Below are 14,741 nucleotides of genomic sequence, written 5' to 3' on the forward strand. Positions count from 1 at the left end.
GATAGCACACCATAAACCAGACCATAAACATTTTCGAGCCGCCATGAATGCTTTATGTCAATATATATCAGATAAAAGCAGGCCTAGATTCAAATATTATGTAATTATACATGGTAAGACAAACGGAATTTTTCAGACATGGATAGAGGTGCTAGACTCCATAAGTGGTATAAAAAGCCCTCTTTATAAAGGTTTTAATGATTTTCTGAAGCTTCTGATTATGCAAGAAGACACCTAGGACCTAATTTTTTCTTATCTCCAGCATTAAGACAAAATCCTAACCAAATTCCTCAGTACAATATCTAAAAAGACTCAGGAAAAATAATTTTCTGCGATCATTGCCACTCTATGAGCGAAGCCTTTAAAAGATTAAATCTTCAAAAGGAGGCTCTTGTCACAGAAAATTCTAGACTTAAGGAGCAAATACAGACTTTATAAGACAAACTTCATAGAAGAAAGACTAATGCCAGTACTCAAACACAGAGTTCTCCATCTCCACAAAAAATAGATGAGAAGGGTGTGCATTTCCCCTGAATGTTCAGAAATCCACTGTATCGGATGTTGGTACAGCTAATCCGTCTCAAATGGTAACCGATAAAAACAAATCAAATCCGTTAAGGACTGTCACTTTGCCAAAAAGTGAAGATGAATCAGGACCTTCATCAAAACCTCATAAGACTAGTACCTTAAAAAAGACATTAACAGCAAAAAGGAAGAATAAACAAATTGAAATTATTGTAAAACAGACATTAGAAAAATTCTTTAAAAGCCAAGAACAAGATAAGCATATGAATAATAAGGACAATCCAAGTACAAGTACAGATAGAGTAGTTCCAGACATAAATAGTACAGACGTTAATATTCCAAGATCATCAGACGAAGAAGATGATATATTTGAAGACAGTCTACTCCAAGATGCTTAGGATCCCTATGAAGATGATGACTCTGGAATGAGTTTCGACACCATAGCCCTGCACAACTTGGATACGTAAGCAGACAAAGGCAAAACAAGTAACAAAGAAGATTGAGACATGATTGAGACTATAATTGTAATTATGATAAGAGTGTCATGTGGGTATGCCCACTTTGAGTCTTGTAATTAAGTCCGTGTCAGAGTGAGTGCTTCCTTTATCATTACTTTCCAAAAAGAAAGAAAAACTGTTGAAGCACGCGTCAAGGAAAGAGAAATAATAATGCATGTGACGATGGGGCCCAATGTGTAACCGACCTGCATTATTAAAGAATCTTATCCTTACCTGTCGGACATATTGTCAAGGCCCCGTAGTTTGATCCTAGTCCACTCCTTTTTTCTTACTTCAGTCTATATAAGACTTGTAACTTAGTAGAAGAAGGTAGATCGAAAAAACCTTAGAAGTTGAACCTCTCAACACTTTTCTATGTATAAATCCTCCTTTTCTAACCAACTTTTCCTCTGGGTGTAAATCAAAGTTTGTAATATAAGGCAGTTGAATAAAAATCTTTCAGTTTTCCAACATCTTCAGGGGATTTCCGAAAGGTAAACCTCTATCCCAGTTACTTCATGTAAGTTCTTATTTATTTTTCCCCTCCAAAAATATGTTTTGTTTTAGAAGTTTTAGATGTTTATATTTTTAGAACTTTTAGATATGTTCATCATATAAAAAAAAATGTTTGTTTAAATTTATTACCCTTAGTATATGGTTAACCTCTTAATTTCTTAATAACAACGATGGATTAACCTGTAAATTTCTGTTAAAAAAAAAAAAGAGGTTTACAATAGATAGTAGTATCCTAGTTCAATACAATTATAATAATGATAAATCCAATATCTGTTTTTTTTGTTAGGAACAAAAAGTATTTTATTTCCTATCAAAAAACTTTCAAAGCTTGTCAAGAGCTTTAAAGATAATGGTAAAAAAAAAAAAAAAATGTGGACCCCACTTTACAAATAGTAAATTATCATTTCACTGCTAATAAAATTTTTGCCTGTGAAAATTTTCAACTCAACTATTTATTTACTCCCTCCGTTTCATTTTAAGTGATATACTTTGATCAGATACGGAGTTTAAAAAAATATTCTTGTGAAATGTTGTGACTACTTGAAGCCAAATAAGCAAGTATCTACATACAAGACAACCAAAAAAAATATTGTTGTCTTAATTGTACTTCAAGTCTAGTCCATCGATTTTTATTTTTTTATTTTTATTTTTTAAAATGAAAAAAAAATAAAAAAATTGAATTTGACAAGTCTTGAAGTAGGGGGCATTTGTGAGTATTGAAATTTTATTAAATTTAAATTCACATATTTATTTGGACTATATTAAATTTAAGAAAATAGTCCAAATAATATGATTAATATAATTGGGTTAATCATTTAATCTCAAATATATGAGGTTAATTTAATATGAGATGACAATCCATGTTAAATGAAATAAGCCACTAAAAACATGACATGTGGCAATCCAAGTTAAATGAAATAAGCCACTAAAAGCATGACATGTGTCAATATTAGGTGACAATCCAAGTTAAATAAAATAAGCCACTAAAATCATGTCATGTAAGCAGGTGCCATGTTCTAACCAATCAAATTAGAGTTTTTCACCAAAAGAATGTGATTGGTCAATTTCAAACCAACCATCCAAATCACACATTAGCATTGCCCCTCCAACTATAAATAGAGGTCCTCATAACTCACAAAGAAAGGATTTTGGGAGAAACAAGAAGCAAGAAAAGAGCTCGTGGATCAAAACCATAATTTCTCTGCAAGTTATAAGTTTCAAACTATCAAGCTCAAGATCAAGAACGAAGGAAATTTTGTTCAAGATCAAGTTACTGATTCATCGTTCGTGGCAACCATCCAAGTATTTGCGACGAACTAACATACAAATTCAAGTCCGAAGATGAAGATTCAAGATCAAGCTACTCAAGCCCTTGAATCCAAATTAAGTTCAAGTCCAAGTTCATATTACTTTGAAGAATCAGAGGATTATTTTTTAGAGATTGTAACACTTGCTACATTTGAAATAAAATATTACACTTTGTTACTTTAATTTTTCTGTCTCGATTATTGTTTTCTTGACTTAGAAAAATTTGTCGTCGACACATACATTTCTAACTGTTTGGAGATCCCAAGATATTGCTTTGATGCCATTTTGTTGCTTACATAAAATTGTTGTTAAAATCTAAAATGTAACCAGTCAAGAAGAAACTTGAAGCTTTCTATTAATACTGTTTTTGTCCAGATACTGACACTAGCATTGCTACAGGTATCTAAATCAATATGAGGACTGTTGGGCCGAATTCATTTCCAAAAAAAAAAAGTAAGGATATCGTGAGCCCGGACTGCAGTTTTGGAAGCCGAAAGTAGATGCTTTATCAAGAAGTTGAAATGCTTCTGATGGAAAATCCATAAATAGCACTAGTATTAGCAGCTTGAAAGCCCAAGTGGTAAAACCTGCTCTTCTCTAGTTGCTTTTTGTGTTGCCAAATACTGCTCAGAGCCCTTTACCTTCAATAACTGCGTTTCATTTTTTAACCAGCTTTCAGAGTCATCTATATCTTGTGAACACTGTAACCGGCATCCTCTGATGTCAAGTTCTCCTTCCAGTTCTCAAACTCAGACCCACCAAATACTACTTGTTTGATACCAACATGGCTGTTCAGAAGATATTATCAGGGTGAGTCTTGTAGCCACAGACTGTCATTAACACGTGAAAAAGAAATGGCAAGAATGCAACATAAACAATCTACCAAAAAAAGTACAACTTTTAGAAAGCCTATTTGATGTGACGCTTTCTGACTATGTGTGACAAATTGAGATACAAAAACGAAGGTAGTGCTGGGAAGAAATGGTCTACAATGGCTAGGATTTAGGTTTCAGGAATATCCATCTCAAGTCTGAAAATAGCTTGAAGTTGGGAGAAAGAGAAACCAAATATTGAATCTACTTCAAAATGAAGAATGAACTGAAGCTTACTCGGAGCTTATCTGTGACAAAGCATTAATCAATACATCCAACAGTAAAGGCTCACTTGTCCCAATGTCCACCCTATCATGAGAAAAGGTCAGATTATACGCAACAAGCACCCTTTCATATCTAATGGTAACTGATTCAGCAAAAAAAGCCTTTACCATATGCGAGCGAAATTATCTTGAATCTCAAGATCTCCAATATTATAGAATGTAGTAGGTGTCACATTTGCCCCTTGAACAGCATCATAACATGGTCTTTTGTCCAAAAGAGATTGAGACAACTGCAAGAAAGAAGCTTGGTTGAGTCTACATATAAAACATTTAGTGTCCTGCAAGGAAGGAAGAAGCTACTCATTGAACATATAAAACATTTAAGTGTCCTGCAAGGAAGGAAGAAGCTACTCGTTGAACTTTGTCAAACTCCCGAGTTAGAATGATAGGTTATGTCTCTCTGTTTCCACCATCTAAAGAAAGAACATAAGTAGTACATAATTTGTGAAACTCTACTTGCATATTCAGTGAATTACATCCACCAAGACGTCCAACAATGTGCCAAGATCTAATTGTCTGCAACAAAGTTGATGAACACTAAGTCAATAAAATCCATATGCAAATGTGTCATGAATTATGAAGAGTAAATTACTTACATCACAAATCAAGGAGATATCCTTCTCCAATGGGGCATTGTAGAACTCAAACCATATGTAGTTGTTTGTAAAATCAAATCTGAATCAGAAGCAAGCAGAAATTGTTATCAATTTCACTCCTAAAAGGATCTGCCGACTGCCATCGAAAATCAAATTAGCAAGACACTCTTTCTATGGAGTGCAGAATACTTGTCGGCCAATTATCCTTCAGTCTTGATTGTGGGGAAAAGTTAACTCTAATGAGATAAAGGATTAAAGACATAGGATTAGAACAGTAAATTGCTCGAACTAGCACTTGCTGTTCAATCGGTGACACAACGTTGCTCGGGGGAAAAGTGGAACTGAGAAGAAGAAGCTGTCCTTGTTGTGGGGTACGTCATTACCAGGCATATTCACCCAAAAAACAAAGGACCAAGCCTCTTGAATTGAGAAAAGGTTCAATCCCATATCCTTCTAAATATTAGAATATGAGTAGGAGAAGGAATAGTATACAGAATCCTATTCCAAAAAAGGACTGTAATGCATAATTCTACCATTTCTTATTTGTGTTGAATGCATGTCTATATTCATGGTGGCATTAGACGTCATTATTCACGTTAAGTTTGTGGTAGAATGTGGCCTTTGATTCTTTGATTGTTGGATGAACTTGGTCATCTACATTCTTGTAACCTAAGCGACCGTTAGTTCTTGTAACATCTCACTTATTATTCAGTCATTATTCTACCTCTTTATGCCATGTAACTTATGTAACATCTAAATATTCATCTTCCTCACTTAATATTTCACTACTCACTTATTTACTAAATGAAAGAAATTTCACACCTATATAAAGCACGTTTTCTTCCTTGTGTTGGATAGATAAGTTGTAGTATATTGTGAGATATGAGGAAAAAGGATAAGTGTGGAAATACTGTAATGTGTAATAATGAAAGAGAGAGTTGAGACAAAAAAAATATTCTAACTCTACAATTATATTCACTATACAAAAGAAAGTAATTATATGTTGAAGGTGGGTGTTTTTGTGGTAGAGCTTTGGAATCTTCAACTAATCCGGAGTTGCTTGAGTTATGATGCTGATGGGTTGTAGTATCCTGAAGGGGATAAGTCAAGAGTGATACTGTTGGATCGGTGTAGACTATGCCGCAGTGGGCTCCTTAAAGAGAGCAAGATATCTGTGCCTCAACTTGAATATTTTTTATTCATTTTTGTTATTGTACTTTTCAACTGTAATTTCTAATTTGTAGTTTATTACACCAACATAGTGTCCTACTAGAAAAAGGATTGGCATATAGTGTCTATAAATAGGGCTCAATGTAATAATGTAGATACAGCAATTCAATAATATTTTTCTCCTGTATTTCTCAAAATAATTAAGCAAGAATGTACAATAAGAGAGTTGAATAAAAAGAAATAAGACTTTTGATTTCTCTCAAACGGACATTTCTTAGATTTCCCAAACAAATTTTGTAATTTCAGGCATTTCATGACTATATTAGCAAAGCGGTGTTTGAGCCTATGGCCATCAATTGTTGAATTAGAAATCCTTCTCTGAAATTTAATTGGAATGGAACTGACTGCAGTTCCAAAGAATGTCAAGCACTACCTACGAAGTGCTAATATCAAATCTATGGCGGCTTACTAGTTCACATTGGTGTTACCGACACATAGTTCACATGTAGGACACTCGTATCCCTAGAACTGGAATATTGCAATTTAATAACAGGACACAAGATGCATGAAGTGCTCCTCAATTCGACAATTTTGGAACCAATCTTATACATTTGGAAGGTAGAGATGAGTTGTTTCATGTAACAATAAACAATACAAACAATTAAACTCACCTGACACAAAAGGCAAAGATGAGGATATTTTGGTACTTTGTTATGTGAATTATTTCTTGTTATGTATATTGCAACCTATAAAACGATCAAATATGTTATTTGCAGTTATTCATGTGTTTCAAAGGTATATTTAAAATTTTAGATTACATAAGGTTTGTTAGAATATGAGTAGGAATAGGAATAATATATAGAATCCTACATGGAAAAGGATTGTAATGTAGTGTCCTACTTGGAAAAAGATTGGAATGTAGTGTCTATAAATAGGATATCAATGTAATAATGTAGGTAGAACAATTAAATAATATTTCTCACATGGTAACAGAGCCTCTACGATCTTGGTAGAGAATCTTTTCTACGATCTTGGTAGAGAATCAAAGAGCTTCCGCTGCCGGCGGGCGGCTATAACCCATATATGCCGCCCGTCTGGCCAATGATCATGTTACCAAAAGATTGGGCCACCGTGCTTCTTTCCAGTGACTACTTTCTCACATCTATCACCATGCATCTTTCACGTGACTACTTTCTAATATCTGATTTGCGTAGCACCAAGCATCTTTCCGAACTACTTGCTTATATCTGAGTTGCAATAGCACCGTGCGTCTTTCCGGTGACTCAGATCTAATTTGCGTAGTACCGTGCATCTTTCCGGTGACTCCGCAGGTTTGATTTATATAGGGGTTGTGTCATTATTCCGACCCTACCCATATAATTTCTTTTTTCAGTAGGGTCGTGTCGTCATTCTGCAGGTTTGATTTATATAGGGGTTGTGTCATTATTCCAACCCTGCCCATATAATTTCTTTTTTCAGTAGGGTCGTGTCGTCATTCTGACCCTACCAATATAATTTCTCTTTTTCAACAGGGTCGTGCCGCCGTTCCGACCCTACCTATATTATTTTTCTTTTTCAGTAGGATCGTGTCGTTATTCCGACCCTACCCATATAATTTCTATTTTCCAGTAGGGTGGTGTTGTCATTCCGACCCTACCCATATAATTTCTCTTTTTTAGTAAGGTCGTGCCGTCATTCCAACTCTACCCATATAATTTCTCTTTTTTAGTAGGATCGTCGTTCCGACCCTTTTCATTAATTTTGTTTTGGATTTAGATCGTCGCAACCCTAATCCAACGACCTTCACCAGTTTTCCAATGAGATTTGTTAGACCCTTCTCTATCTTTTTGGTGATTCAGTACAATTTCTGCAGACATTCATGGTTGATTTTTGTTTTAGTCCTATGGTTAAGTCTGAACCTTTAATGATGAGATCAAAAAATCAAACATCACTTTGTCATGAGATGGGCAAAGGGTCTCATCATTGACTACCCAAGTTCATCATAAGAGGACTAAAAAGGGCAGCCCGGTGCACTAAAGTTACCGCTATGCGCGGTGTCCGGGGAAGGGCCCCACCACAAGGGTGTATCGTACGCAGTCTTACCTTGCATTTCTGCTAGAGGCTGTTTCCAAGGCTTGAACCCGTGACCTCCTGATCACATGGCAGCAACTTTACCAGTTACTCATAAGAGGACTAAGCACATTGAAATTAATCGTCACTTTGTCAGAGAAAAGATAATCTTAGGAAATATTATTACAAAATTTGTGAAGTCGAGTGATCGTGCAAATATCTTCAGCAAGTCTCTCACCGGTCATCATATTAGTTACGTATGTAACAAGCTTAGTACATATGACTTGTATGCACCAACTTAAGGGGGAGTGTTTAGAACATGAGTAGGAATAGGAATAGTATATAGAATCCTACTTGGAAAAAAATTTGGAAAAGGATTGGAATGTAGTGTCCTACCTGGGAAAAGGATTGGAATGTCGGGTCTATAAATAGGGTCTCAATGTAATAATGTAGGTACATCAATTAAATAATATTTCTCTCCTATATTTCTCACAAGGTTAAACATTTGTATCAACGGTTTCATGTACATTTGATATTTTCACAGTTTTTGTCCATTATGATTCCACTCATACCCAGTCCTGATGAGTGAGCCTGTGCTAGACAAGATACATCGGCATACATGTCTCACCAACTTGGGTTTAGCAGATGGTGAAAGGCCCACTTCCTTGAATGGAAAAGAAGATGAAGCGCAAGGAGATGTAAAGGATCTGTTCAGCTCTGGAGTGGATCTCACTGATAAAGTTAAGATAGCCGATTCTATTCGATATAGCAAAAAGATCAAGTGCAGTAATATTTTTGCTCAACATGGTTAGTCTACTTTGATGCATGAGTCTAAACTTACTTGTTGAATTTCACTCTCATGGGTGTTGCTGAACCTGTCTTTGTGTGTACAATTTTGTTCCTTTTCTTTCTCAACCTCTCCTCCAACTGATATAACAAAGTAAATACAATTTATTTATTATGATAAAATACAAAATTAGATAGAAACATGAGCAAATAGATATTTGTTTCACTTCACTGATGTCCAATCCAACCTTTGACACAAACCAACAACAAAATTTCAATGCTAACTCATATGCAATTGAAAAAGCAACAAACATGAAATACACATAACCTGAATAATGATGTCAAATTAATTGAATTAGTTTTAAACTAACTTTAAACATAAAATTATTATGAACAAACAACGGCAATTAATTAATAAGATGAAAGGGGAAGGAAAAAATCACTGACCCTTGACTTAGCTTTATCGGGATCATCAAGACAGTTGCCAAGAATCTCAGCAAGCTCAGGATCTTTGTCATAATTCTTCTCGTCTTCTCTAGCACGAGCAACCCCATCACCCTCTTCCATTTCCACATCATTATAATCGTCAAATGAGGCTAGCAAATTTCTGGGTTTTGCCCTTTGGCAGTTCTTTTGGGTCCTGAGGATGCATGAGCTTTGATTGGGATGAAAAGGGGTATGAATCGGAGGAGGGGAAAAGCTTAAAAATGACGGGGAGTAAGTCAACTGAGGTAAAACTGAAGTCCCAGGCACCTGGAAAACATATCCACTCTTCTGCAACATAAACATCTGCAAACAAAATTTTCAAACATAGCTTAATGACAACATACATTTACAAGTAACAACTTGTAGAGACATATTGGAGTACACTTCTATACGAGAAAGAGGCAGATGCAGCAGCATTATAGTCCACTTAAATATAAAAATTTGTTGGTTACCATTAAAGAAAGATAAGGGTTTCCGCCTAACTAGTAATATACAGGACGGAAAGAGAGAAGAAGCAGCCCAGAAACAGAGACTTTAATGGCGTCAGAGCTCGTTGAGCGCAGAGGAAGGATAGTTTGACTTTGCTCCATTATTTTGCTGGGTTGGAAGGAAGTTGGGCTGATTCAGCCAAGGGCCTTCTAATCAAGTGGTCCTAAACCTTTTTGAAGCAAGTTAGGCTTGGCCCAAAATCTGCCTAGAGGGAGATTGTCGTCTTTTTCTAAACTAAAACTTACATAAATCTCTATTAGTTTACCCCTAATTACATCTTATCTCAGTTTTTATAAAAAAAATTGTTTTATTATTTTTTCGATATATCCATTAACAAGAGATAGATCTCTGGTGATACATCTAGTGAAGCAACTAATGCGTGCTAATTAAAGAAAATAACATAAATTTACTTAATTAAGGAGTAAATCACTCTTCGTATTTTCAAATTAATAGGCAAAAATCCCCCAAAAGATGTAATAAGTTATTACGTATACTTTTAAAATATTCTTCTCCCCGTTCTATTTGCAGAATCAATCTTCTCCGCTTTTCTCTGTTTATTGTTGTTGCAATTTTTTTTCAACGATTCGTCAAAGCATGTCTCACTGAACATCTCAATTACTTCTTTTGATAGAATTTATTCAAACTCTTTTAGAAACTCTCAACTAAATCATGTATCGATAGATAAAAAATACATGATATCTATTACAATATATATTTGTAAACAAATGAATAAAAAACAGAGATACATATTGTATGTATATATGCGTTACATTACATAGAACAAAGATATGCTATGTATCTTTTTATATTAAAAATGTACTTTCTTCAATTGTAAAATATATCTCTTTATAATATATCTAGGATATATTATGTATCTATAGCTCCTACTTATGCATCTCAATGTATCTTTAGTAAAAAATACAAGATCATCACATGATAAACAACTTACATCACATGATCAAGTTAATTAAATTATGTAATGCTAATTGTATCAAAAAAAAATACGTTTTCAGTACATATTTTGAAATCTTTATTAATAATATGCCTTTTTGTCTTTAATGAGACAGGTGTATGGTTTATACATTGTCATTTAGAACGTCATGTTAGCTGGGAAATGGAAATGACATTCATCGTAAAAAATAAAATGGCCCCCGCCTGATATGCCGAAGTGTTGAATTGATCTTTTGAGATCTACTTTAAAGGAGGGGATAAAAAAAAATTATTATTTATTGATTTTACTAATTCGTTGTTTTAATATATAGCCTGGATATATATGTCTTTGTTTTTCTTTCATCTAATAAAATTGCTATTTTATATAGCTTATTTATTGGAGGTGTGTTAAATTAATACTTGGTCATGATAATAATGTAAATCTAATTTTATGCATGTAGATATATACCTAACTTTTGACACTCCGTTCATTTTCTTAGATTAGATATCATTGTTCGGAGTTCGAAGCCTAAATAATAACTTTTTTCATTCAAAATTTTGAGGGGCATATAAAAGTTGAAAATTTTCAAGTGGGACAAGACGGATGAAGGCTCATGTCTTGTCCTTAAAAAGTTAACGACGTTAGCTAATGATAAAGTGTAAGGCAGCGAGACTGTTTTATCTTACAAGGTAAAAAAAAAAGTCTCACGCGTTATCCTTTAACAGTTTAACTTGACAATCAACATTTAAAATTTGTATTAGTGATGTTGCCATGATAAACCTTGAAGCTTATTGGTACATGCACATTTATATTGAAAATCAGTAGAGATGTCTATACAAATTTGCATATTTTCTAAGCACGTTTACATAATAATCGAAAATATAAAGGTCCAAAAAGATATTAACTTATTTCATGATATTTGCGATTGCGCTCGACTAGTATTCCTGAATTTGCTAAGTTTTATGAGTTAATTCCTCAAACTGTCATTTAACTTGTAGGAGTATCCCATTAAATTGACTTTTGAAATTTTTGGACAATATTATCACTTAACTTGTAGACAAAATAATAAAATTTACAAAACAAAATAAATAAATTCCCATTATGCTTTCACTTCCGCTACTTCTTTTTGAATTGTTTTAATTTACAAAATAATAAAATTTAGAATCCAATATATAATTGCTTACACTTGATAATGATATATATCACTATTTAAAAAAAAAAATTAATAGCTTTGTCTCTACCTCCACTCCCCCGACCAACCTCATCCCAACCCCCAACCCCTCACCACATCCTCGAGGAAAATAAACGCAAAAGAAAAGACCAGAAACAGTTGGTAAGAAAGAAAGAAAGCAAAATAAACAATAAGAAGCATGAACCAAATTATATTCAAGATAACAATTTTTTCCCTATTTCAGGCTAAATTTTGCAAATTTATATAGATATCTCTACTGATTTTCAATGTAAATAAGCTTAGAAAAATGTACCTATAAGTTTCAAGGTTTTTCTTGTAATATTTAATGGCAATATCAATAATGCAAATTTTAAATATCGATTGTCAAGTCAAAGGGTAAGGTGTAGTACTTTTTTTACCTTGTAAGGTAAAACAGTCTCTCCGGCTTACACTTTACCATTAACTAACATTGTTAACCTTTTAAGGATAAGGTGTGAGCCCTCATCCGCCTTATCCTATTTGAAATTTTTTGATTTTTATATACCCCTTCAAAACTTTAGATAAAAAAAAGTGCCCTTCAGGCTTCAAACTCTCATTGTTCGTGAATTTTTCTTTTTTCAATTAAGATTATATTAATTATTATGAATATTATTTTATTTTCTTTTATTTTATTTTATTTTATTTTTTACCTTATTAGTTTGTTTGATCTTAAGAGAAAAAATAATGGTAACTGTAATGAGGCTATAGGAACTTTAAATTATACTAGCAGCGAGATCAAGAACTAGCAGCGAGATCAAGTATTGTTTATCAAATATAGGAAATAAGGTGTTACGACATGATATGTTTGTATGAGATTTGGCATAACGTCCCGTTAATTTGCATCAACCGATTTTTTGTATAATAGTAATTATATATGTTCATGTATCATAATTTATTAAATTAACAATAATTTTCAACAGGTTCTATAGCAAGATATAAAAATAAAGAATTAATTCACAAGCTATACGCAGTATACATATGTGCTCATTTATGAACTTAATCTTTGGATTAATAAAGTCTGAAAAGAATAGAATTATCCTTTTAGGCAACTAATTCTCGTCTAGCTGGACTACACACCGGTGCAAGTTTTCACCATTATTATATATTGTACATTCAAGGACGTCTCGATAAAATTAGTGGTCTAAAGTCAAACTTTAATAAGAGGTCTTAAATATATAGACATGCATACAAAAATAATATTGTAATAATTTAGAGTTGTCTTCTTTGTTCTTGTATATTAGTTGTTTTTGTGCAATATTTAAAAAAAAAAAATTAACATTTAACTTCACATATTAATAGATTATTAATAAAGGTAAGAATTAATTCTATTTAATAAGATGTTAGCCGTTTGTTTGCAATACATTAACTTGGATGTTGTTGTTAAAACTTTATTTATTAATATGAAGTTTGAGTTGTTTAATTTAAAGTTCTAAAATATTTCTGATAAAAAATAGTTAGTTTTTTCTTTCTTTATCTATTTTTTTAAGATTATTTTTTAAAACATATTTCCCAATCTTCAATATCATTTCAAGTGAACTTGAAATCATAAAATTTACTATTAAAATTGTTTAGGACTCAAAAATTTAGGAACTAAAGTAAACGATTTACTAGTCTTACTCGTGAGTCACGTTATGTACACGAGAAGGAATGGGAGAGAGGTAGGTTCTAGTATTATAATCTTTGGTACATGCTAACTTTTTCCCATGCTTTGCCATCAGATCAGTCTCATAACACACTGTTTGGATGGTGGTTTGTCATGGTATGGTTATTAAGAGAACCATGTTTATTTTGATTGTTTCTTAAAGAGATAATACATCAAAACACTCCTTTACTTGTCAGCAAAACTTACTTTAGACCCTAAACTAATCAAATAATTATTTAACCCCCTTAACAACTTTCAAGTGACTTAATTTCAATCTCAAAATTAAAATCCCACTCTTACAACGGAGAGTGCACTACACACGCGCCATGTCATTGCCAAATCAGCGCCACATTAGTGCTATGTCATTGCCACGTAAGAAATTAGAATTTAAAAAAAAAAATCCACACACATACTATTTTTATATTTTTTTTAAAAAAAAAGTAAAAAATATATAATATATATATATATATATATATATATATATATATATATATATATATCTCCCCCCCCCCCCCCCCCCCTTTCTTTCTTCTTCACAACCCCCTCCCCCCTCCAAAACAAATCGACAATCTACAGATCTTGAACCAAGAAAACCAGTCATACCCACATCAAGAAAACCAATCAAAATTCAATCTTAAACACTCCAACGATCACCCAAAACAATAAAACAGATCAATACCCAACAAAACAAACCAAATTCAGAATCTAACCGAAAAACACATAACAAAACATACACAAATCAAGAAAAATGAACTCAAAAATAAAAACAATATATATAGTGGAGACCCGTTTGATTAACTGTTTACAGTTGAAAATTGGTAGCGGTGATCGAAAATTAAGTGGTAGGGATCGTCGATTCGTGTTGAAAATGGGGAAGAGAGAAGCCTATGAACTGAAAAAAAAAAAAAAGTTTCAGTTTGGAAAGTAGAAGAAGAAGGGAGTGACAAAGACTAACGGCATGTGTTGTGCTATACACAATGACTTTTATGTATTTTTTGAGTTTATTTTGTTGATTCTTGATTTTTATATGAAAGTTTATTTTTGTATAATTTATGTATTTTATTATTGTGTATTTGATTTAAGATTTTGGTGAATAGAAGTGAAAAAAATAAAATAAAGGAAGAACAAGAAATGGGGGTGGAGGGGTGTGAAGAAGAACAAGAAATGGGGGTAGTGGAGTGTGAGGAAGAAGGAAAAAAAATAATGTTTAAAAATACTAAAGTGAGCCCCACTAAAAAAATTTTATACTTTTTTCCACTAAAACATGTATTTATTTATTTTTTGCCACGTCAGCTCTGAAGGGGGCAAAATAATACATTTTAAAGTTTATAAGGGGGTAAATAATTGTTCGATTAGTTT

The 14,741-nt window shown here is 33.1% G+C and overlaps 1 protein-coding gene across 2 annotated transcripts; it reads right to left on the reverse strand.

The window, feature by feature from the left end:
- Positions 1-3,179: 3,179 nt before the first annotated feature.
- On the reverse strand, positions 3,180-10,011 carry LOC107867602. Of its 2 annotated transcripts, XM_016713913.2 has the most exons (8): positions 9,563-9,741; positions 9,072-9,413; positions 8,680-8,765; positions 4,599-4,677; positions 4,459-4,518; positions 4,111-4,232; positions 3,956-4,027; positions 3,180-3,634 (listed from the first exon to the last, which is right to left on the reverse strand). In XM_016713913.2, exons 1-8 carry the CDS (start codon positions 9,563-9,565, stop codon positions 3,532-3,534), a joined length of 867 nt encoding a protein of 288 aa, XP_016569399.2. In that variant the 5' UTR covers positions 9,566-9,741; the 3' UTR covers positions 3,180-3,531. The 2 variants fall into 2 exon arrangements, with proteins under 2 accessions (XP_016569399.2, XP_047266868.1); XM_047410912.1 differs by having other exon boundaries at positions 9,072-10,011.
- Positions 10,012-14,741: the final 4,730 nt, after the last annotated feature.

This window comes from Capsicum annuum, chromosome 4 (genome assembly GCF_002878395.1).
Source record: "Capsicum annuum cultivar UCD-10X-F1 chromosome 4, UCD10Xv1.1, whole genome shotgun sequence".
NCBI classification, from domain to species: Eukaryota; Viridiplantae; Streptophyta; class Magnoliopsida; order Solanales; family Solanaceae; genus Capsicum; species Capsicum annuum.

Bases quoted from the DNA above. Each gene is read 5' to 3' on its own strand.
- LOC107867602 (XM_016713913.2), bottom strand. The intron at 8,766-9,071 runs GTCAGTGATTTT...TTGTTATATCAG, and splicing joins CCGATAAAGCTAAGTCAAGG to TTGGAGGAGAGGTTGAGAAA. The intron at 4,028-4,110 runs GTAAAGGCTTTT...TTCTCATGATAG, and splicing joins GATAATTTCGCTCGCATATG to GGTGGACATTGGGACAAGTG.